The following is a 26,603-nucleotide window of genomic DNA, read 5'->3' on the forward strand; positions in this document are numbered from 1 at the left end:
ATTTAATTAATTCTAATTAATTTAGTATCAAATATTAAATTAATTTAACACTAATCCCACCATTATGAATCCCTATTCATGAATTTAATATTTAAATCATATATAAATATTAATTGATTCTCCAATTTTGTTTAATTCCAAAATTAAACATGTAATTATATCACATATAATTACTATTTTCCTTAATTCTAATTTGAACGTTTCAATTTAACTTATCACACTACTCCAATTATAATTTGAACATTTCAATTTAACTTATCACGCTACTCCAAGGCTAATTCATTTGTGAGCTAGTAGAGGGACTTCATGGACCTACAGATCATGGGCTCCAAAGATTCGAGATTAATTAGCTAAACTATTTACACCGAATTAACCCTCATTCGTAAACTACTCGGTTACTCCACTAAAATCTAGAGTTGCACTTCCCTCACTATAGATATATTATGTCCACTCGATATAATTATGATTAGTAAGTTAACTCTTCACATGTTGTTTGTAATTACGGCTAGGTCAAATGGTTGTTTTACCCTCGAGATTACCTCTTGTTCTTTAAGTTCCATTGATCCTCTAATGAACAATTGGTCTGTGATCCGATCAACAAACCGAGTCCCTCTTAGGCCAATGAGAGATTGGCGCTCCTAGTTCAAGACCCAGAGTCAGCACTTAAATGAACTACCTCTCTACTATCCCTAAAAGCGGGTAGGAGTGAATTTCTTCTTGCACCCTATGTCCTCAACTATCTACCCAGTCTTACCTCTGAAATGGAGGTTTACTGAGCTGGCGTTGTTGATCCAACCTTCACCTATGAAAATCTAAGGATAATCCCGAATAAATAGGAGTTAATAGTTAGCTTAGGATTAAAGTCAAGTTACCTAGGTCATTGCTTTGAAATAGTTAGTCTTAAACAAAAACAGCAAGTAAGAGTGACTTATTTCGTGGTTCGATCTTATGCAAACTCATTGCACAGGACACCCCCACTTCTAATGTCATAACATGTATGAATTAGTAGCACTTCGTCTGTAGCACTTTACAACTCTTTGTCAACTCCATAGTGGGTCGCATCCGGTAGTGTTACCAAAATAAGACACCCAACCTTATTCATATACTATAGACCATTTTGATTATTTACTCGAACCTGATCCACTTTTATGTCTTCACATAAAGTTCAAGTATTCATGTAATAGTCATGGATCTTTTAGTTTATTGGATTTGTTTCTAAAACAAAATAAATAATTCATATATTCAATAACAACTTATTGAATTTTCAGAATAAGTTTTATTGTTTACAAACCATGAGTTTTAGGACATAAAACCTAACAAACTCCCACTTGGACTAAAACTCCAGTGGTAACATATATATCTGAAGATATAATAGTGAGTTTTTGAGTTTTTACAGAGAAATACAATAAACTAGGGCATCACATACCCGGTTTTTCTCCCATTTGCCCTAGGTTATATACTCAGTAGTCTTAGTCTTACTAGGAGATTCTCAAACACTTTAGCCGAGAGAATTGCTGTAAGCATGTTATTATACAATGGATTTCTTATTAAACTATATGGGGAATTTATCTTATTTTCACAACACTTGTTTCTCAATAATGACTACAAAGTCATACATTCCTCCCACTATATCGAGATACTCTCAACTCTTTGAGTAAGACGCATCTTACCTGTCTGAAATAACTTTTGTTTACAGTGTCAGTTTTAATGCCAAGCTTTTATGGGAACAAATAATATATGGTGATCTTGAACAATGTTCCAACACTTAAGTGTTCGATATTAACACTTATATCATTCTTTTAAAATTTCTAAACTATGTAAACATTAAACATATTTTACATATTATAAATAGTTTTTATGAGTTCTCCATATCTCATATAGAATTTCAGAAATACCTTAAAATTGGAATGATGTTCAAAAACAATTAAGGCAACTAGGTGTAGAAAGTTTTCACTGGATTTCATTTTCTATCAAATAATCCTGGAGGCTAGAAATCTCAAACTTTCTATACTTTGATCCAATCGAAGTATTTCGGTTTTATTTTACCTAATAAGTTTTGTACACTTTGAAATTTTCAAGTGTTTTAAACTTATCACTTAGGTTAACTAACTACTTGCCTTTATTGATTTCTAGCCATTTTAAATATTTAAATATTTGCAAAAGGCTTTTAACAAGGTTGGTTCTAACAGAAGTTGCTTTGCAATAGAACAAACATAGCTTTTGCTAATCAACTTTTCATTTACAACAAAAAATTTATACAATTTGTTCTTTATAACAAGGCAAAATAACTTTTATTACAATAAAAAAAGCAGATAAGATCATCTTCAGACAACAACTACAACATCTCCCACTAGTCAACTGAAGTACAACAAGCAATCTTCAGGAACTAGTTTCCATGTTTTGCTTTCTCTGCTCTCTTCTCTGCAAGGTATTGAGGGCAGTTTCTCTTCCAGTGTCCTTCTTCATTGCAATGGAAACATTTTCTTTTATCTACAGCATTAGCCTTGCCTTTTCTACCAATGGGTTTTTTCTTCCATGCCCCCTTGTTCTTCTTGACTGGAATACTCTTACTCTATGAAAAAGAAGTAATATCAAACTTTTTGGAGGACGTTTCTCTCTTCTCAGCGGTGGTAACATTTACCTCTGGTTCCAGACCTTTTACTTTCATCATAGTCTGGTAAGCCTGTAGCTCATTTAAAAGAGTAGTCAAGTTATATTCTATTTTATTCATAAGCATATTCGTACAGAACTACAGAAAACTCTTCGAAAGAGATTCTAGAATAAAACCAACTTGACTCTTCTCGTCAACGACAACCCCATTTACTTCTGCCATATTGAAATGGACCATCATGTCAGGGACATGTTCTCTAATAGAGGCCCCTTCTTTCATACGGCAGTTGTAAACGTATTTGATAGCATCATGCCTCAGGGAGAAGGACGATTGTTCAAACATCTTATGGAGAGATTCCATAATCTTTTTGCAATACCTATACTCTCATGTTTCTTCGCCACGATATCAGATATGTTGACAAGAATATAGGCACGGGCTTTCTATTAGCCCTGATCCATCTGTTGTATGCATCCCGACATTTCAATTTGCATTTGAGCCAGGAAGGGGGGACGCCCCTCTGTTAAAACGAACAGTAGATCATCTATCACCAACATAGTATTAAGGTTTGACTTCCATGTTGCATAATTATCCCTAATAAGTTTATCAGATGCCAACAATTGTACTAATGAACTCGTCATTTTGAAAAATATAAACAAATTTTATCAGTGAATTTCTTTTTAAACCTAATCAAGTTTTTAGCAAAGTAATAGTATACCCAAGATTATTTTTGCAACGATAATATAGCAAGACATTCCTGAGTAAATACTATCCCTATAATAACTCATATTCCGATAAGCATTTAGCTACCGTTTTTTGTCAGAAATTATTAACACTTTAGTAATTCTGTAAGTGTAACCCTCTGTTTTCAGACCTCAGAAGTCAGCCCCAACGATGCTCCCGAATTGGAAAGTCAAAGTTGAAAATGACTTTAGAAATCCTATCCATTTCTAGAATTTGAGTTTTTCCGAATCCTATGTTAAAACCCTCCGAGGAGATAGCCGTCGTTAAACGACTAGCGAGGCCAACTTAAAGATGACAAACAGGCACAACATAGAAATCTCACGATCTAAATCAAGATAAGAGACCGTAGGATACGTTGACACATATCCTTCACCTACTTACTATGAACTATTTCCCCCATTCACTATGATCTTTACCTCATGACAAACACTTTCCGAATGGACGTTACTCTCAGGGTGACACGAAGTATTGCACGGATCTCACGGTGGAAATTTTCTAGGGACATGAGAATTGAAATCAATATATCGTATATTTGATTTTTCATTAAACATCTTCCCTTATTCACCTTGTTATTGATTCACGCAAACACTTTCCGAAAGGAGGCCGTTCCTAGTGTGACACAAAGTGCCACATGAACCTCACGGTGTGAACATCTTGGGATGTGTAAATTAAAATCAAAACATCAAATTTAATTTTATGGTGAACAACTTCCCCTATTCACCAAAATCTCGATTCATGTAAACATTTTTCTAATGGAGGTCACTCCCAGGGTGACACAAGTGAAACATGAATTTCGATTGTGAACTCTTAAGAACGTGAGAGCTAAAAATAATCATATCATATATATTTATTAATCTCCCACTGAAGCGTTCTAACATATCATATACGTTATTTTTATTTTCACTGAAGTGTTCTAATAGCATATCATATATGTTATTAAATTCCCATTGAAGTGTTCTCACTTTAAACTGGGTATACATTTTCTTAGGCTTGTTCTGGCTAATTAAACAACCAAAATCTAGGTGATAAACCAGTTTTAAAACCTCACACTGCTCACGTATTGCTCATAAAACCGGTTAACAATGCTCAATAATTCGACTATAATCACCAGGTAGGAGGTGTTCCGTAGACCGTCAACTTAAATACCCTCAGCCTTAGATAGGATTATATACCCGTTGAGTTTGTAACCCTAGGTTTACAAGATGCCAGCCTATTTTAACTATTAAAATAGGTGATTAACCTACGTTGGCATGCAGTTGTTCTTTGTTATGGATTTTAAATGTCTAACCCAATTTTATAACAACTTACAAAAAATTTTAAATGTTAGACATGCACAACATACATAAAAGGCATTCAATATTTAATATAACACTTATATTAAATAATGAAACCCTAACATGCATACTATGTATTATAACACTTTATAACATACTTTGAACGCATGTAACTGAAGGAAATCGTACACGAGGATTTTCATGAGCAGCGGAAAGATCATTCCAAATTACAATGATATATAAACTTTACATTTACAGTCATAGACAAAAGCATGCGGTTATGCATTCATTACAGAAATTACAGCATGGTAATACAAATGATCAAGGAGAAATGCTACACACATTTGTAGACTTATCGTCAAACTCCTTGATCACGAATGTTCGAACATAATAACACAGCAACCTCGAATGCTTATCCAACATGACCACTACACAGCACGAACACCGCGCACTCAAACTCAGCGATCGCCTCGGTCACCAACACCCCAACAGCACGAACAATCTCTACAGAACCTCGACGATGTCGAGTTGAGTATGACACCACCAAGAAGGTACCTTGGTATTCTCGGTGTGAGAATCCAGAGGATGGGCTCTGTGTGAATTTGTTTGAGGTAGAAGACGGAGGAAACAACAATCGTGTAAACAATTGAGCAAGCGGGAGAAGGCTGAACCTATCATATAGGTCGATGCCCAATCGTTTAGAAAAACCTAAGTGATCGTCTAACAAAAGTTACGCGATCCTTCAGCTCATCGCTTAGCTACATGTCTATTGCCTACAAACACTACACAATCGTTTACCTTATCCAAGCCGTCACTTAGTTAATCGGATTTACTTGACAACTTCTGTGAGATTTCGAGAGAGAAAAATTTCAAAAAATAATTTTACAAAAATTCAACATTATTAAAATTAGGAAAACAATTTTCCTTTTATCTCACGGATATCATGAAACCACCAATAACTTCCCACTCAATTGGTTATTAGAGAAAAAGGATTAATTATCCAATAATTAATATTATTATAAATATAAATAATAACCAACTTACCATATTATATTTATAACCTATAGTTTTAATATTTCATCTCATGAAACATACAAACCATAGCTCTTTTTCTTTTCCATCGTACTTAATGTAAATCTCATTTACATTAATCCTCCACTAGATGTATCTCATACATCATACCGATCATATCATATATAATTAAACTACCTTTTGTCAATTTGAACATTTCAAATTAACACTAAGAATTGATCCTCAACTGAATCCATTAAGCTACCAAGGGGACCTTATGGACCTGTAGCTCAAAGCTCCAACGGTACGTGAATAACTGACTAAACTCTTTAGTCATAGGATCCACCATCTGTTAACTGCCAGGCACTCCACTAAAGACTGACAGCTGAACTCTGCTTACCACAGATGTATTATGTGTCCATCTTAACCAATCAACAGTGCAACAGCCCTTCACAAATTGCTCGTAATTATAGCTTGGCCAATAACTGTTATACCCCTGCAGTTACATCTAACTCCTTAAGTACCACTGATCTCTCTAATGAACATAAGTCATAGTCCTACTATGACTGAGTTCTCTCTTCCAAAGAGAAGTTTTGGCCACTATGTTAAAACCCTAGAATCAGCCGTTAAGAGAGCAATATCTATACTTATCCCTGCTTCGGGAAATGAGTGAATTCCATCTTGTGGATTGAGTTCCCAGCTCCTAGATCAAACAAGTCCCTAAAAAGGTAGGCATGTTGAGATGACAATCTGGTCATTCTCACTTATACTAATCAAAGGACCGCCCTCAAAGGCAGAAGTTTCCAAAACACTCAGGATTGAGGTCGTGTCATCTATGGTCATTTAGGTGAGATGTAAGTCTCTAGTATCAATGATGTTATATACAGAGTCTAGTCATCTTGTGGTCCGATCTTATACAAACTCTTTGTATAGGACACCCCCGCTCGCACGTTTTCACAAGAATGGTCAAGATCTACCTCTGTAGTAGTTTACAACACTTGCAAACTTCTACAAAGCAGTTCGTATCCGTAGTGTGACCAGGATCAGGTATCCCACCTTAATTCTTATACTACATATCTATTTAGATTATCACTTAAAACATGATCCACTTATATATCACATATACATGCTTAAGTTTACATAAGATAATCATGGAGCTTTGTTTATTGGATATGAGTAAATGTCAGAATGAAATAACAATTATTTTATTCATCAAACAATGTGTCTCATTATAAGCAACGAGACTCCGGGAGAATTAGGACACCAATCTTAACAGTAACATGCTTCCTATAGTGGGATTTTAAATCTATCTGACATACTTTATGCACATACAAGATTTATTTAATTATAACATACATCACATGTATAAATAATTAAACAAATACTTATATGGTTTTAGTTTTGGTATTTTCAAACAAACAAAGGCATAATTATTACAAAATTCAGCAAGAATTGGCTACAAAACACTTCTAGATCGTTCAAATTGCCCTAAATTAGACCCGAACTGCTTGAACCGGACTAGCAAAAAACGTTTAAGGCCGAACCGGAATAGCTACTCGATCGATTCAAACTCGTTGCTCACTACATGGTTCAATCTTGCTGCTCACTATCACCATGAGCAGCGTTGTAATGCTCAAGGCAGCGTTGCAATGCTGCCTGGACAGAAGCTCAGCATCAGAATTCTGCAGCTCAGCCTTCTTCACTTCTTTTTTCAATTATATCTTAATTTCAACTCTAATGACTCTAAATAAATTACAGACTCTTGGGCACACATATAAGCTCATCAATCAAGAGCCAATTACAAATTTAACAAAGGAATCAAAGAGAAATTTAATGCCAAATCTCATAAAACGATATCAGTGCACCATTTTCATATATCTCATGAAAAATAACACCCACTAAGCCAAAATTAAACGAAAATGAATGCTTAAATGATGCTCTAGTAGCAACTGTTAGAGTTAGAAAACATACAGCAGAAGAAAAATGGATCATTAAGCATTCTAATTCATTAATTTTGGTTTTGAATAAAGCATGCTCATAAACTAATAATAGGGTTTCATGACATACCTTTGAAGAAACATTTGAATCGGGATTCCAGCTGTAAATCTTCTCCAAATCAGCTTGTGAACCACCTCAAGGTCTTTCTTACTATCTCCTTGATACCTTGGGTTGAGTTGTGGGACTCAAAATAAGCTTGGATTAAAAGAATTTGGAGATGAGGTTACTGCATCACCATGGTTGAAGACTTTCTTCAACTTTAAGTTTTTTCAGCAAAAAACTCTCAATTGCATGCCCGATTTGAAGGAAATTGGACACAGGATTTCTATGAGCAGTGAAAGGATCTTTCCCAATTTCAATCGTATATGAACATTACAATTACAATCACAAATGAAAAAAAAACGACTATGTGCAAAACAGAAATTACAGCATGCTTTACTACATGATCAAGGGAAGGAATTAACAAACCTTTGAAGACTCATCTTCAAGTTCCTTAATCATGAACGCTCGTTCACAGCAACACACAAATGTTTGTCCAACACGACCGCTACACTGCACGATCACAGCGAACTCGAACAAAGCGATCACCAAGGTCACGAATGGTCTCCACAGAACCTTGATTGTGTTGAGTTGAGTATGACACCACCAATAAGATTATCTTGGTATTCTCGTTGTGAGAATCCAGAGGGTGGACTCTGTGTGGACTTGGTTAGAGGCAGAAATTGAAGGAAGAACAATCATGTAAACGATTAAGCAAGTGTGGGATGAAACAGCCTATCGTATAGGTCGATGTCCAATCATTTAGTAAAAGCTATGCGATCGTCTAGGAAAAGCTATGTGATCGTTTAGCTCATCGTCTAGCTGAGTGTCTATCATGTAAGAATACTCCACAATCGTCTAGTCTCTCCAAATTGTCGTTTAGTAAATCTGATTTACTTGACAACTATTTCGTGAGTAATTTCCGAAATTGGAATTCTCAAATTAACAACTTCCTAAACTTAGGAAAACATTTTTCCTTTTATCTCACGGTTACCATGAAACCACCAATAACCTCCCATTCAATTGGTTATTAGAGAAAAAGAGATAACTATCCAATAATTAATATTATTATAAATATAAATGATAACTAACTTACCATAATATATTTATAACTTATAGTTTTAATATTTCATCTCATGAAACATACAAATCATAGCTCTTTTTTTATTCCATGGCATTTAATGTAAAAGAGTACATTAACCCTCCACTTGATGTATCTCAGACACCATACTGATCATATCATATATAATCGAATTACTTCTTGTCAATTTGAACATTTCAAATTAACACCAAGAACTGATCCTCAACTTGAATCCATTGAGCTATAAAGGGGACCTTATGGACCTGTAGATCGAAGCTTCAACAGTACGTGAATAACTGACTAAACTCTTTAGCCAAGGAATCCACCATTCGTTAATTACCAGACACTCCACTAAAGACCGGCAGCTGAACTCTTCTTACTACAGATATATTATGTGTCCATCTTAACCAATCAACAGTGCAACAACCCTTCACAAATCGCTCGTAAGTACAGCTCGGCCAATAATCATTATGCCCCTCTAGTTACATCTAACTCCTTAAGTACCATTGATCCCTCTAATGAACATAAGTCACAGTCCTAATATGACTAAGTCCTCTCTTCCAAAGATAAGCTATGGCCACTATGTTCAAGCCCTAGAATCAGCCTTTAAAGGAACAATCTATTTACTTACCCCTACTTTGGGGAAGGAGTGAATTCCATCTTGTGTAATTGAGTTCTCAGCTACCAAATCAGACAAGTCCCCAAAAAGGTAGGCATGTTGAGTTGGCAATCTGGCCACTCTCACCCATACTAATCAAAGGACCGCCCTCAAAGGCAGAAGTTCCCAAAACACTCAGTTTTGAGGTCATGTCACCTATGGTCGTTTAGGTGAGATGTAAGTCTCCAGTATCAATGACATTATATATAAAGACGAACCATCTCGTGGTCTGGTCTTATACAAACTCTTTGTATAGAATACCCCCGCTCGCATGTCTCCAAATGAATGGTCAGGATTTAACATCCATAATAGTTTACAACACTTGCAAACCTCTACAAAGCGGGTTGTATTCGTAGTGTCCCTAGGATCAGGTATCCCACCTTAATCCTTATACTACAGACCTATTTAGACTATCACTTAAGGCATGATCCACTTGTATATCTCATATACATGCTTAAGTTTACATAAGATAATCATGGAACTTTGTTTATTGGATATGAGTAAATGCCAGAATGAAATAACGCTTATTTTATTCATAAACAATGTGTATAATTACAAACAATGAGATTCCGAGAGAATTAGGACACCAATCCCAACACAATTCTCACTTCAATCTCCTTTATTGATTGCATGACTTTCATGCGAAAGGAATTCTTGTATGAATTGCAATTCATGTTTGGAAGATTGACTCGATTTGGAAATGGAAAATGATTGTGCTTCTTGTTTAGAAAGTGGAAAATCCCACTTTTGAGATTTTTCCATTTTCCATTTCATTTTCATTTTTTTGATTTCCAAATTAATTTTCTTTTCAAAAAATGAAATTTTATTAATTTTACAAAATTAATTCAATAATTAATTTATCTAATAAAATTAATAATTAATAATTAATTAAATAATTTAATTAATTCTAATTAATTTAAAATCAAATATTAAATTAATTTAACACTAATTCTACCATTATAAATCCCTATTCATGAATTTAATATTTAAATTATATTTAAATATTAATTAATTCTCCAATTTCATTTAATTCCAAAATTAAACGCGTAATTATATCACATATAATTACTAATTCCCTTAATTATAATTTGGACGTTTCAAATTAACTTATCACGCTACTCCAAGGCTAATCCATTTGTGAGCTGGTAGGGAGATCTCGTGAACCTACATATCATGGACTCCAAAGATCCGAGATTAATTGGCTAAATTCTTTACACTAAATTAACCCTCATTCGTTAACTACTGGGTCACTCCACTAAAGCTCAGAGTTGCACTCCCCTCGCTGTAGATATAATATGTCCACTCAATATAACCATGATTAGTAAGTTAACCCTTCACAGGTTGTTCTAACAACGGCTGGGTTAAATTGTTGTTTTACCCCTGAGATTACCTTTTGTTCCTTAAGTTTCACTGATCCTCTAATGAACAATTGGTTTGTAATCTGATCAACAAACCGAGTCCCTCTCAGACCAATGAGAGGGTGGGGCCCCTTGTTCAAGATCTAGTGTCAGCACTTAAGGGAACAACCTCTCTACTTTCCCTAAAAGTGGGTTGGAGTGAAGGTCATCTTGCACCCTATGTCCCCAGCTATTTACCTAGTCTTACCCCTGAAATAGAGGTTTATTGAGCTGGCGCTATTGAGCCAACCCTCACATATACAAATCTAAGGATAATTCCGAATAAATATGAGTTCATAATTAGCTCAAAATTAAGGTCAAGTTACCTAGGTCATTGCTTTGAACTAGTCAATCTTAAACAGTAAACAACTTAATAAAGTAAGGGTGACTTATTTTGTGGTCCGATCTTGTACAAACTCATTGCACAAGATGCCCCGACTCCTCATGTCAAGACATGTATGAATTAGGATCACTTCATCTGTAGCAATTTACAACTCTTTGTAACAACTACAGAATGGGCCGCATCCGATAGTGTTACCAGAATAAGGCACTCAACCTAATTTATATGCTATAGACCATTTTGACTATTTACTCGAATATGGTCCACTTTTATTTCTCCACATAAAGTTCAAGTATTCATGTAATAGTCATGGATCTTTTAGTTTATTAGATTTGTTTCTAAAACAAAATAAGTAATTCATATATTCAATAATAATTTATTGAATTTTCAGAATAAGTTTTATTATTTATAAACCACGGGTTTTAGGACATAAAACCCAACATTAACAACCTAAAAAGTAAAGAATGAATAAGAAATAATTACAAGATAGTAATCAAAAGGTAATTGAAAAAGAGATCATATAGCAATTGAATAGCAATCTGATAGAAATTTTTAGGTAATTCGATAATGGTTATAGCGAACAAAATAATGTTACTGGTCTTTGGTTGATTAATAGACAATCTAACAATGTGGTAATATGCTACTTACTTCAGGATTTTGATTGATCATTGTTTTTAATTTTACTTTGATTTTTTGTTGAACATCCTCCCTTTTCAACTTTTCTTGGTTTTTTTTTCTTTTGTGTTTTCTTTCATCTTCCTTGTTCTTCCTATTTTTGGCAATAAAAAATAATTAGATGATAATCGATAGAAAAAAGAAGACAATCAGAAGGTAATAAGATGGTATCATAGGATAATCAAAAGGCAAACAGAAGACTATCATAAATTATTAACTACTTGACAAAAAATAGAAGGTGATCAGATGACAATCAGTTGACTATGCTATAAACTATGAACTATATGACAAGGAATATAGTGTAATCATATGATAATGAAAAGGTAATCAAATGACTATCTAAAAATATTAACTAATTGACAAAGAATATAAAGAAAATTATAGAGAAAAAGTGGGAAAAAGGAAAACTTTGTGCGTTAAGAGAAGCAAAAACAACAACTACTTGAAGAAATGTTCCTAATTATATTCTTTATCAGATACTACTAACTTAATGAGAAAAAAAAAATAGATGGTAATCGGATGCCAATTTCAGAACATGCAACAAAACACATCAAAATCTAAAAGTCAACTTCTCCTTTAAATACACAATAAAAACATGAACTATTTTAAAAACAGAGCTTCATAAAGAAAATTATAGAGAAAAAATGAGAAAAAGGAAAACTCTATGCATTGAGAGAAGCAAAAACAACAATCACTTGAATCAATCTTCATAATTATATTCTTAATTTATTCTTCTCTCCCACTTGAAGCAAAAATAACAATCCCGTAAGAGGAAGATTTTTGTATGTAAGAGGAATCAGTGTGTAATTGGCGTGTGAAATCGACATTGAGTAATTGGAGTGGAAGATGGACTCGATGTTGAAGAGAAGAGGGAGAAATCGGAGTGTTAAGGATATTAAGGATGCCAACACATAAAGTCTTGCCTATCTACCAAAAGAATAGAACTTACGAAAGGAATAGGTTGGTCACAGCCAAATCTCTAACCATTTGTATTTGTTGAGTTATTTTTGCATTCCCAAATTAGGGATTCCATATTGTATAAATACCTCACCTATGTACATTTCAAATACAAGAAATCATAAAGGAAAACTTGGCTTGCCACTGTCGTTTGCTACCTATCGTCTACTTGATTGAGCTATCATTTACCTTGTCTAAGTGCCATCGTCCGTAGCGTGAGTCAATCCATATCCTTCAACCTCTCTTTTCTCACTTGGTATCAGAGCACATAATGACCAACGTCAATCAAGGAAACCTGGGAGCCACCCTCGACACAGCCAACTTCAGCGACTCACCTTTGAACCAACTCCTCAATCATATAACCTCCATTAAATTTGATCGCAGCAATTTCCTCCTATGGAAAAACTTAGCGCTTCCAATCCTTCGAAGTTATCGACTCGAAGGACACCTGACCGGACAAAAAGTTTGTCCCCCAATGTTTCTGCAACCTACAGTCGGTGAGAACATACCGACTGGATCGACTGGAGTATGAGCTGCTCCGCGTAGCATAGAAGGAAGTTCCGGCAGTGGTGCTTCCAGCTCGTCGACAGCACTTGAGGTAAATCCTCAATATGAAGCGTGGATGGTTATAGATCAACTTATCCTCGGCTGGTTGTATAACTCCATGATACCAGAGGTTGCCATTCAAGTGATGGGATGTGAATATGCAAAGGATCTATGGACCAACATTCAACAACTCTTTGGTGTTCAGTCCAGGGCTGAAGAAGATTATCTGAGACATGTGTTTCAAACAACCAGAAAAGGTAAATTGAAAATGGAGGAGTACCTTCGAACTATGAAAATGAATGCTGACAATCTCGAGCAAACTGGTAGTCCTGTGCCACCAAGAGCTCTTGTTTCACAAGTACTACTAGGACTTGATGAAGAATACAATGCCATCGTGGCCACGATCCAAGGGAGAGTAGATATATCGTGGCTTGATATACAATCAGAACTTCTCCTGTATGAAAGAAGATTGGAACATCAATCAAACCAAAAGATGGCAGTAGGCTTCAACCAAGTCAGTAATGCATCAGTGAATATGACAAACACTAGACATGTCAATCAAAACAACATGTCCAATAGCAGCAATCAGTCTACTAAGGGAGGACAATGAGGTGGTGGTGGCCATGGTAGAGGTCGAGGCAAGGGAAGAAACAACAACAAACTTGTGTGTCAAGTCTATGGGAAGGTGGGACACATAGCGTTCTACTGTTTCAACAGGTATAACAAATATTTTGTTCCCAATTCTCCTCAAAACAAGGGACAACCCTTCCCCAACAATCAGACAAAAAACACATAACCTCACCCAACAACCCTAGCCACTGCTTATGGGAGTAACCCCTTTCTGACAAGATTAGAAAACATGACTGATGCAAATTGGTATGCTGACAGTGGTGCCTCCAATCAGACTTCAACAATCTTGGCAATCCGACTGAATACTCAGGTACTAAAGCAGTCACTGTAGCTAACGGTAATACTCTAGAAATTTCTCATGTTGGAACTGTATGTCTGTCTAGTGATGCCTGCAATTTGAAACTAAATGATATGTTATGTGTGCCTGCCATAGCAAAAAATTTGGTCAATATATCTAAGCTAACAAAAGACAATAACGTATTTATTGAATTTCACATGGATTACTGTCTTGTTAAGGACAAAGGTACGGGACAAACGATAATGAAGGGAATGCTTAAAGATGGACTATATCAGTTAGAGGCATAAAAATCAACTCAAAGTCAGTAGGAAACGGAGTACCATCGCAACCAGTGCACAAGAATTAAGATCTGTCTGTTCTTAGAATATCTTCGAAGCATAGGATGTCTAAGATTACATGGTATAGAGGTTTGGCCATCCTTCGTCAAAAACACTAGAGTTTATTATCAAAAGTTGTAATCTCCCTATGTTATCTAATGAAGAGCTTGACTTTTGTGATTCTTGTAGCTATGGAAAATCGCATTCTTTAGTCTTCCCTAATTCTAACTCAAGAGCATCTGCAACCTTTGAACTTATACACACTGATTTGTGGGGTCCAGCTCCTCTCTTGTCAACAAATGGGTACGAATATTATGCTATCTTTGTTGATGATCACAGCAGGTACACATGGATCTATCCTCTGAGGTTAAAAAGTGACACACTGGTAGCTTTTCAACACTTTCTCACCATGGTACAAACTCAGTTCAATACACTGATCAAGTCCCTACAGTCGAATAATGGTGGAGAATTTGTCAAGATACACAAAGTCTGCCATCAACTTGGCATTGGTTCTAGATACATCTATCCATATACGTCAGCACAAAATGGAAGGGCTGAGAGGAAGCACAAACACATAGTTGAGATGGAGCTAACCCTACTAGCACAAGCACATCTTCCCTTACATCATTGGGGGATGCATTCTTATACTCAACTCTGCTGATTAGTGGCCTTCCTACCTCTGTCCTAAATGGACATTATCCAATGGAAGTGATGTTAAAAAAGAAGCTTAGATTTGAGGAGCTTCGAATATTTGGGTGTGCATGTTTCCCCTGCTTGAGACCGTACAATTCACATAAGTTGAGCTATCGCATAGAGAAGTGCATCGATCTCTGTCCGACTGTGAATCACAAAGGCTAAAAATGCCTCAACCTCAGTGGCAGGCTATTTATCTCTTGGCATGTTATGTTTGATGAAATAGACTTTCCTTGTCAGGTGTCTCCTTCAGCTTGCAGACCAACCAAGCAAGCAGTTGCCGTCCACCTGGTTTCCTAGCTGCCCCTCAGTCAGGTCACACCGCACAGTGACTCCATGCCCTCTATGTCTACAATCTCATTCTCACCAACTATCAAAACAACCCACACCTAATCACCAGCTAATACCTCTACAGACAGCCTAACCTTCCCACATCCTTCCTCTGATCGTCTACCCACCAATTATGTACCCTACGATCGTTTACCCTCATCGTCTAGTGACCAACCCATTGATCGTCTACCCACTGGTTACTTACCCAGCGATCGCTCACCCAACGATCGTTCACCTAACGATAATTTACCCAGTGATTGTTTACCACCTGACTCACCATCGCCTACCGCCCAACCCATCGATAGTTCACCTTCATCGTCCCCTGCCCAGTCTTCACTCAATATTGTCTCACACCCCGTGCCCGTGTCTACTTATCCCATGATTACCCGAGGAAAGGCAAGCATCTTCAAACCCAAAATACTGTCCTCTCAAACCCAAAAAGACTGGTCTCTACCAAACCTACTCGAGTCAGTGATGCGCTCAATATGACGCAGTGGAACAAAGCAATGAGTGATGAATTTCAAGCACCAGTGAACAATCAGACCTAGACTTTGGTTCCTTTGTCACCGTTAATGAACATTGTTGACAATACATGGGTATTCAGAATCAAACGAAGTCCTAATGGCTCCATTCTACGCTACAAGGCATGCCTCGTAGCAAAAGGTTTCCATCAAAACCTGGGCATCGATTTCTTTGAGACGTTTAGTCCAGTGGTCAAGGCATCTACCATCCGGATCGCCATTAGCCCTGCGGTATCCAAAGGGTGGTAGCTGAGATAGTAAGATTTCAATAACGCCTTCCTTAATGGCATCCTCGATGAAGAAGTTTACATGCACCAACCGCAGGGATTTGTTGATCCCCAACTACCAAATCATGTTTGTCGCTTACACAAGGCCATATATGGCCTCAAACAAGCACCAAGGGCCTAGAACAACACACTGAAAACAGCACTATATAGCTAGGGCTTTCAGAATGCTAAGTCTGATATCTCTCTCTTCATATATCAGAGCACTTCTGCCTTGATACTCTTACTAGTATATATTGATGATGTAATTATCATTGGCACTGATCAGCAGGCAATCAACAAGCTTGTAACAGCCTTGGACTCCAAGTTTGCTCTAAAAGATCTTGGCCAACTCCATTACTTTCTTGGAGTTCAACTACACAATGTCCCCAATGGAGTTCTACTGAATCAGGAAAAGTATATTGAGGACCTACTTCACCGCCTTGATCTTAGAGATTTAAAACCGGCACCCTCTCCAAGTGTTCTAAACAAGCAACTCGATGGCACTCCTCTTGACAATCCCTATATCTATCGGAGCACGATTGATGCCCTAAAATACTTAACCACCACGAGACCTGACATTACATATGCGGTTAATCATCTAAGCCCTTAAAGCAACCAACGGATGTTCACTGGCAAGCGGTGAAGAGAGTTCTAAGATATGTCAGTAGCACTCGACAGTTTGGCCTCTATATTCAACATGGGTCCGACCTCTCTGTTTCGGCCTTCTCCGATGACGATTGGGTAGCCAACATAGACGATCGAAAATCAGTTGCTGCTTATTGCATCTTCCTTGGAGGTAATCTTGTCTCCTGGTCCTCCAAGAAATAATCCGTTATCGCTCGGTCCAGCATAGAGTCTGAATATAGAGTACTCGCTCATGCCTCTGCAAAAATCATTTGGGTGTAACAACTACTGTCTGAGATTGGTGTCAAACATAAGTCAGCTCCAGTCCTGTGGTGTGACAACCTCAGCGCTAGTGCTCTAGCCGTCAATCCGGTGTTTCATGCGCGGACTAAGCATATTGAGATCGAAATTCACTTCGTTCGTGATCAAGTCCTCCGTGGTCAATTTGATATTCGTTATGTCCCATCCTCCGACCAAATCGCTGACTGCCTCATCAAGCCCTTAACACACTCACAGTTCTTCCACCTTCGATTAAAACTCGGTTTAGTAGAACTACCCTCTCATTTGAGGGGGGATGTTAAGGATATTAAGGATGCCAACACATAAAGCCTTGCCTATCTACCAAAAGAATAGGACTTACCAAAGGAATAGGTTTGTCACAACCAAATCTTTAATCATTTGTATTTGTTGAGTTATTTTTGCATTCCCAAATTAGGGATTCCATATTGTATAAATACCTCACCTATGTACATTTCAAATACAAGAAATCATAAAGGAAAACTTGGCTTGCCACTGTCGTTTGCTACCTATCGTCTACTTGATTGAGCTATCGTTTACCTTGCCTAAGTGCTATCGTTCGCAGCGTGAGTCAATCCATATTCTTCAACCTCTCTTTTCTAACTTGGAGGAGTAAGAGGAAAATATTTGCTCGGTAAAGAGAAGTGAAGAAGAGAAATCAAACCTAAAAATTAGGTTGAAAAAGAGCTCGGATTGATTCAAATAAATGGAGGTTAGGGTTTAGGGTTTAGGGTTTAGGGTATAACCTTTTCATTTCAGCACATTAGCAAAATTGGGTAGGGCTTAAAAAGTTTGACATTTTTGTAGAATTAATAAACATTGTCCACGGGGCTAATTTTAGAAAATAATTTAAACATTCCTCCAACTGTCCCTATTTGAAACTATTTGAAACTATGAAATACAACCCTATTTTTATTAAATATCTTGTTTTTTAACATCTGATTTCATAATACCTACCAATAGACTCTACAATTTTTTGTGCATTTTTTTTAAGAATAATGTGGTAAAATTATCGCAAGAAAGTATTTATGATAATAATATATTTTAATATTATAACGAAAATAACATCTTTTAAATTTTTATAAATATAATATTTCATAAATATTGAAATTTTTACAGAAACAATTGGATTTTAGTATATATATATCTTAAAGTATATGGGAAATAAAATATACCGCTTAAATTTTGTTGTGGTAATGGTATTTTTCAAATTGGTAGTTAAATTGAAATTTTCTTATCTTTACCGCTCATTTACATATGGTTAATATTAAATATATAAAATTTTAAATTTTGTTTAGTAACTATTTTATTTGTTGTTTTTTTTAAAATTAAATTTATTTTCTCTCTATTTCTACGATAATCTGTATTTTTATTAAGTACAATGATCAAATTTTTAGTAAAATTCTAAAATCAAAAACAATTTTTTAAAAACTACTTTTTTAGTTTTAAAATTTTAGTTTGGTTTTTTAAAACTGTTGATAAAAAAGTAGATAACAGATGAATAAATTTTGGAGATGGATGTAGTGTTTATAGGCTTAATTTTAAAAAATCTAGAACCAAAAATCAAAGCCTCATTTGGTAACCATTTCATTTTTTAAAATTAAGCCTATTTCCTCTTAATTTCTTACAATGATTTGCATCTTTCTTAAGTATAATGGTTGAATTCTTAGTCAAATTTAAAAAATAAATACATGTTTTTCAAAGCTATTTTTTTATGATTTTCGAAATTTAGTTTGGTTGTTTAAACCATTGGTAAAAAGTAATTAATAAAGAAAGAAATTTAGAAGCGAAAGTAGTGTCTATAAGCTTAATTTTTCAAAACAAAAAACCAAAAATTGAATGGTTATTAAACATTAGGAGTGTTCATGGGTTGGGTTGGGTTGAAAGACTTTTTAGACCCAACCCAATTGTTCGGGTTGTAAATTTTTTCAATTCAAATAACCCTTCTTAAAAAATGAACTCAATCCAATCCAATCCAACCATGAAATATTTGAGTTGGGTTTGTTCGGGTTAATCGTGTCATTTATTTAAAAATTTTTTATAAAAAGAAGTAAAACATAAATACGTAAAAATCTAATTTAATTAGTTTCATATATTAAATTAATATTAACAACTCAATTTCAATTTATATAGCAAAAATTTTCTTTCTAAAGTGTAGAAAAACTACTTTTTAGAGTTGTTCAAGAATAAATTATTAAAAAATATTGGAATTAAATAAAATTAAAATCAATATATGTATAAATAATTGTATTATAAGTAATAAAAAATATATTTTAAAGTTAATAATAAATTCAGATTGGTTCGGGTTGGGTTGGGTTATATTAGGTGAACTCATGAACCAACCCAACCTATAAAATTTTCATTTATTTGAACCCAACCCAATCAAAATGGGTTGATAACCCAACCCAAATCGCACGGGTTGGGTTGGGTTGATCGATTTTTTCGGGTCATCGATTTTTTTAACACCCCTACTAAACATACCTAAATGGTTACCAAAAGGAGCCGTAATGTATGGATATTAAATGTCTGAGATAATTCATGGCATATATGCATTTAGATATACATGATATTTAATACCTAGGACTTAAGTAATGTGTTGGATTTACTAATCCGGAATTACTAATTCTATATACATAACCAAAATTAAATAATTACTTAATTAAATGTAAGATAATTTAGTCATTAATTAAATAAAATAATTATTTAATTAATTAAAATAAAAATAGATGAATATTTTTTAATTAAAATTTAATAAAATTTTCAATTTAATTACTAAAAATAATTAAACTAAGGTTTGTTTTTAAATTTAATAAATTGAGTCAACTTATTCATAAATATAGTAAAATATCACTGAGATAAATATCTATCATTGTCCATCACTATAGATAGTGATCTTTTTGCTATATTTGTAAATATTTCCAACAGTTTTATCATTTTAAACAATTACCCTTAAATTTAATATAAATTAATTAAAATATTAATAACTAATAACAAAGTTATAGTTTAATTAGTTGAGATAATGTAAAATATCAATTATAAATGTATTAGGTTGAAATTTATTAAAACTACATACTGTACCTCGCTTAAAAAAAAAAAAAACTAAATACTATATCTAAATTTAATAATAATTAAACTTAATAGTTATGATCAATTGCTATTGATTTAAAAATTAATTATGGTATATTTTCCAGTTAATCTCTAATGAATAAAAATCGATCGGTATTAGAAAGTTGATATGATATATATGTTTTTAAAAAGTGAAATGATGTTAAAATAAACGATATTAGATGTATGTCTAAAATTTCATGACAAAACCCATAAAACCAACTCTAAATAATAGATTTGTGTGATATGTGAGTAGTTTATACATTAATTTTGTAGTAGTTATTGTTAAAATTATGTTTAATAAGTTGCTTGTTTATATTATGCTTTAGTAATAATAAGTTGTTGAATATTTTTGTATAATTATTAATAATTTAACATATTGTGAAAATGAGTCTAACTTAACTGACATATATTATTAAATTTAAATTTAGATATTTGAGTTTCCTATTCCACAAATAATAATAATAATAATAATAATAATAATAATAATAATCCAAAGTTATTGAAATATTATTCGATGATTCTTTTACAACATCCATGTCATTAGAAAAAAAGAATTATAATTTTTTAAGTTTTTTTTACCTGGAAAGATTACAGAGTAATGAAAAAAGCTCATAAATAACATTATAAATTTCTATATTCGCAGAAGTTCAGGAATTCAAATAATTTATATGTGAAAGTTTACTCGCAACTTTTTTTCTTATTAGTAGTAGAGAAGTTGAAAGTTATGCGTTATTTTTTATTATTTATTTATTATTATTATTATTATTTTAAACAAAGTTATGCGTTAATTATTTAAAGTTATATTCATATTGATCAATTTTGTTATTATCTAAAAGTGTCTATGAAATTTATTATGTTTGATCGGTGTATGTGTATGTCTATATATATACCCACAGAATCTATGTTAAATTTATACAGAGTGTTTGAGATTTTGTTAGTATTCTAAAAATGAAATTTGACTAGGCCAACAAATTATATAATAAAAATTTTGAAAAACGCTCTTAATTGGCACTAAAAATAACTCGTTTTAAACATAAAATGAAAGAGTATCTGTTTTTTAACATTTTAAAAATCATATCCAAGCCTACTCATAATAATTAATTAACTAGATCCCATCAATATTTTTAAACTGGTTAAGTAAATTATGAATTTGGTTTCAAATTTTTAGGTATGGAACTATATAGTTTCGAAGATTTAAAAGTGTTTAATAAATCCATAAATTTTAATATTTGTTAAAAAAAATTAAAATTATATGATCTATCAAATTTTAGTTTTAATTTTAAGTCTAGTGAAATTTTCAATTTTTTTTTTTTTTTTTTTTTTTGTCTTAGTAGATTCATCAATTTTTAAAAAACATCGGAAAATGGTTTTTGGGTATTACATAAAATTTAAACAAAATCAATAATTTATTGGACACACAAATTAAAAGTTTTTTTTTTTTTTTTTTTTTTTTAACAAGGGGTGGGATGTCAAATCTCTAACCTCAAAATTGATAATACACTATAAAGCACAGATACTTCATGTGAGGCAAAGAATCCGTATCAGACACGTATCGGATATCGATACATATTTTTCAGATACGTATTTGACACGCAATTTGACATATCTATTTCTACGCATACCTTTCTTATATATATATAAAAAAAAAATAAAAAAAAAATAAAAAAAAAAAAAAGACAAGCAACTCCTCTAATCGTTCTCAATCTAAAACTAGTCAACCTATTTAAAAAGTTCAGTACTTGAGTTCAAAACTAAAAGGGAAAAAAAATAATAATAACGGACCAAACCCTAGACTAGAATCATCTAATCTCCATCTTCACATTTGAATCCCCACAAAATCCACCAAAATATAGACCATTTGGATATCTTCAACAATTCAATGAAGAAGTTCTTCGTTTATCTTCATACTTTTCCATCTAATATTCTTCTTCTTCTTTGCAATATGAGTCACTTTTCTATTAATTTTATTAACTATTGTACTTTAACATCTTAGATGTTGTTTTATTTGTATTGTATTTCAGTGTTTGTATTGTATTTTGTGTTATTGTTATTAACTTATATGCTAAATTTATCTATATCCTATATTTGTTTAAAGAAAAAGAAAATATATCTTCAACATATCAGTATCCTCGTTTTATTTAAATATATATATTAAAATATATATATATATATATAAATGACGCATCCTTAGACGTATCCGTATCTTAATTTTTTAGAAATTGACGAATCGCCGTATCCGATCGTATTTGTATTGTGTAGTTGTATCTGTACTTCATAGTAATACATATACCGATGTCATTTGAGCTATGTTTAAAACGAGTTATTAGCTATTTTTAAAAGTTCAAAGTGAACATAAATTTTAAAGTGGAGAGATTAAACTTTGTAATTTAACCGTTTAAATTCAATAAAAATAAACCCTAGTAAATACTTCTTTTAAAACATCTTATAAGATGTTTGCTTCAAGGATTGAGATTAGATGAGTTAAGCATCTTGAGTCCAATCATTGTTTAGGGCAAGGATCTAACAAGTCATTTCCTACGCTATTTTCTCATGGGTTTGAATAATAAACACTATTCAAATCCATGAATTATTATTTTTTTTTTCTATTTTAATCTAGAAAGTTTGTCGGCCAACTTCCACGATGGCTGCTGCTGGCTAATTACAACTACCACCTTCAGTAACTGTCGTTGGCCAACCTTCGGCCACCAACTCCGACGAATGTTTTTTTCTAAATCATTCCAAAAAGGCCCTTAGTTTAATTATAATAATATTTTTTAAAATGCATTCTCTTTCTTTTAATTATTTTTTCTTTTGGAGTTTTTTTTTTAATTATTATTATTATAAGATTTTATCTTTTTGAATTCTCTCTCTTTTTAAAAAAAAAAAAAAAAAAAATTAATGCTTCCTTCATTTTAGGAGATTTCATTTATTTCTATTTTCCTAGTTGAAAATCGATCACCTATCTATTGAGATCTCAAGTATATGTCGATTATATTAGTAATATAGTAGAAGATGAAATATACATAGCATATACCATGATTAATTTTTTAGCGTGTTTACAAATATACTAAAAAAATGTAAATATACATCAAATATATTGTTTGGTATATAAGATAATATATTATATAAATTGAATTGATCATGAACTTATCAAATATATACTGATTTATTTATAGAAAATTCAAATATATAGTGCTATATATATCAAATATATCTTGTTTTCTTCTTTAAAGCTTCTCATCAATTCTTGCTTTCATTTATGAGGCCAACAATTTTCAGAATTTCAAATATATTTTTCTTACTTGTAATAGTTTTGAAAAGTTCAAAACTATTCCTTATATGTTGAGAGCTAAAAAAGTAAATTGGATCACATTTTTGTATACAATAATAGCTCATTAGACTACAATTGTATAATTAGGTATATTTATTTTAGCTATATGTATAGAATGCCTTAATTTAATTTAATATTTTCATATTTTATCGATTTTTCAATTTACCTAGCTCGAAGATATTATTTTTAAACGTAAAAGATTAAAATGTTGGTAATAACTTAGGGCTAAATAAAAATTAAAACCTAAACTTTATTTTTTTTAATTCCTCGAATGTAATTAGATAAAAAAAATATTATAATTTTTCAGTAATTGAATTTAAGACCAAAATCCTTGTTTATTTCAATTTGAAGTTAACATCTTACGGTAAAAAATGATTATTTTCAAATTAGTTAAAGTGACAAAAGTCTATGAAATTTTAACTCAAAGTCTAGTAAAGTCAAAATGCTAAATTATTAAAATAATAAATTAAATAAAATTATGAATTTGGTCACATTTCTATTTCAAAATTAAAAAAAATATATATTCTTATAAATTTTTTTAGTGTAGTTTAAACCTAACTATATTAAAATAATTAAAATGATAAGTTTGAACTAATTTAAAATCTAACCACGGATTAAATAAAAAAAATAATATTTCATAAACTTAAGATTTATAAATTTGCACTTCATTTACAGGCTTCCTAATCTTACAGTCCAAATACTTTCTTAAACTCATACTATCTAAAACCTAACCTCAAGCTTAACATTCAAAGCTTAAGATTTCAAACCTGTACACCAAATCTCCTTTTAAGAGGACATCTTTTTAGGGATGGCAAAATTTCTCACGCGGTTGGGAACCTGTGTGGGAAAACCCGATTTGATCGGGGACGGAGATCAAATCAGGGATTTAAATCGGGGACGGGGAGGGGATCCCTACCCCGTCCTCGACCTCGAACCCGATCTCCGTCCCCGCCTCGACTTTTTTAATTATTAATATATATATATATATATATGATACTAATAATAATAATAATATATTATGAAACAGTATGTTTCAGTTTTTTTCTTTTTTAATTTTAAAAAACTAATATAATAAATTTAATTTTTATTAATTTATAATAAAAAAAACATGTAATGTTTAATTTAAACAACTATATGTAACAATAATACTAATTTTCTATATAAAATTTATAATTTCAATATAAATATTAAATTTAGTTAATTTTAAATTATAAAAATAATAAAATAAAAAGCGAAGATTTTTTCTCATAGAGATCCGAACTCCCGAATGGGGATTTCCTGACCCTGACCCCGACTCCTCAAAACGAGGAATGGGATGGAGACAGGGATTAAAAATCTGTACAAGAATGGAGATGAAAAGTGCATCCTCACCCTAACTCAGCCCTATTGTCATCCCTAATCTCTTTCCTTGATCACACCATATGGTTTTTTTTTTTTTCTTTTAACTTCTAGTTAATAAACAACCATTTTTGAGATCAACGATAAATCTTGAGAAAGACCATATAAAAATGAAGAAAAAAAGGATCCAACTTGTCATTTGGGCCAATTAATTTGCTAAAAAACAACGTCAATTTTTAATATTTCTTTATTATTTTTCTTTGTTTATCGTGACAAAGAAGTTTCTTCAATTAACGATGGGTGCAACATCCGCTGACTTTAAAGTAATCAAAGGAGTAAAGTCAGATTCTCCACCACCGTCGGATTAATCCCCCATCGATCATATTTAAAATAAAAAATAATAATAAAAAGACTCCTATTGATCGAAGAGGTTGAACTACTCAATCTGACCGTTGAATAATCTTCTCTTCCCTCTAATCTTCATCACACACAATTAAATAAAACGCAAAATTATGACGAGGACCTTTGAATTTCTCTCTTGAGTATGAAAGGATGTTTTATATTTTGTAATGTTGAATATTATCCATAAATGTTTTAAAACTACTTTTGGAATATAAATTTATTGAACAAAAATCCAGACTTAGAACTACATGACAATAACCTAAAACAATATGGTAGATCAGTGATTCAATTTTTTTGTTATGTGTCACCTACCACACCATTACCTATCTCAATTTCTATCAAATTTCTAAAGAATTTCTAAAGAATCTCCACTCAAAGGTAATTTTAAAATGTTTATGAAAATTTAAGAGTAATGTTGCAACTTTTGAAAATATAGAGGTATTTTTTAAAACAAATAATAAAATTCAAAGATATTTTTATAATCTATCCTAAATAAAATTCAATCAAAAACAAAAAAATTTCATATGTACAAATAAAAGATGAAAAAACTCTACCCTCTTTAAAAAAATATTGGATTAGTTTTTTTATTGTCGATTAATTTATTTCTATAATATGATATCAGAGTCTCTAATAGAACCATAGAGAGACCTCAAAATTAATTAATATTGAAATATAACCATATAGGCAAAGAAGATTCAAAGGCTTTATAAAAACGTTATCCCATCCATGTAAATAGCTTCCATGTCTATATAATTTCACGAACATCCCAAGGCAGCTCCATTATTGTTTCCTAATTTCCCATGGCGCAAACCAAAACCGTTCTGAAACTTGATATTGCATGCCAGAAATGCAAGACCAAAGTCCTTAAAGCTGTTACTTCCATAGAAGGTACCTTCTTCTTCTTCTATGAATTACATGCAATTTTTTTGAATTTGTTAATTAATTTTGGTTATAGGCGTGGACAAGGTTGAGACAGACGAAGCCAAGGGGACTTTATCCGTGACCGGCACGGCGGATCCGGTCGACATAGTTAAACGTACGAGGAAGGCGATTTCTTGCGCCGGCAAGATTGTTGATGTCGTGAGCATTGGACCGCCACCCAAACCGGAGGAAAAGAAAC

At 32.8% G+C, this 26,603-nt stretch overlaps 2 protein-coding genes across 2 annotated transcripts; both read left to right on the forward strand.

Annotated features, from left to right (window-relative positions):
• Positions 1-13,404: 13,404 nt before the first annotated feature.
• Positions 13,405-13,938, forward strand: LOC150034921 (uncharacterized). Its single transcript, XM_090315176.1, has one exon. It carries the CDS (start codon positions 13,405-13,407, stop codon positions 13,936-13,938), a length of 534 nt encoding a protein of 177 aa, XP_090171302.1.
• A 12,226-nt stretch (positions 13,939-26,164) lies between these two features.
• Positions 26,165-26,599, forward strand: LOC120069940 (heavy metal-associated isoprenylated plant protein 43-like; the record flags this gene model as incomplete). Its single annotated transcript, XM_039021783.2, has 2 exons — positions 26,165-26,371; positions 26,439-26,599. Coding segments are annotated over exons 1-2 (249 nt in total), but the record flags the coding sequence as incomplete, so codon positions are not given.
• Positions 26,600-26,603: the final 4 nt, after the last annotated feature.

This window comes from Benincasa hispida, chromosome 7 (genome assembly GCF_027475165.1).
Source record: "Benincasa hispida cultivar pf3 chromosome 7, pf3_genome.v1.1, whole genome shotgun sequence".
Taxonomy (NCBI): domain Eukaryota; kingdom Viridiplantae; phylum Streptophyta; class Magnoliopsida; order Cucurbitales; family Cucurbitaceae; genus Benincasa; species Benincasa hispida.

Bases quoted from the DNA above. Each gene is read 5' to 3' on its own strand.
- LOC150034921 (XM_090315176.1), top strand. From the start codon at position 13,405: ATGGTTATAGATCAACTTATCCTCGGCTGGTTGTATAACTCCATGATA.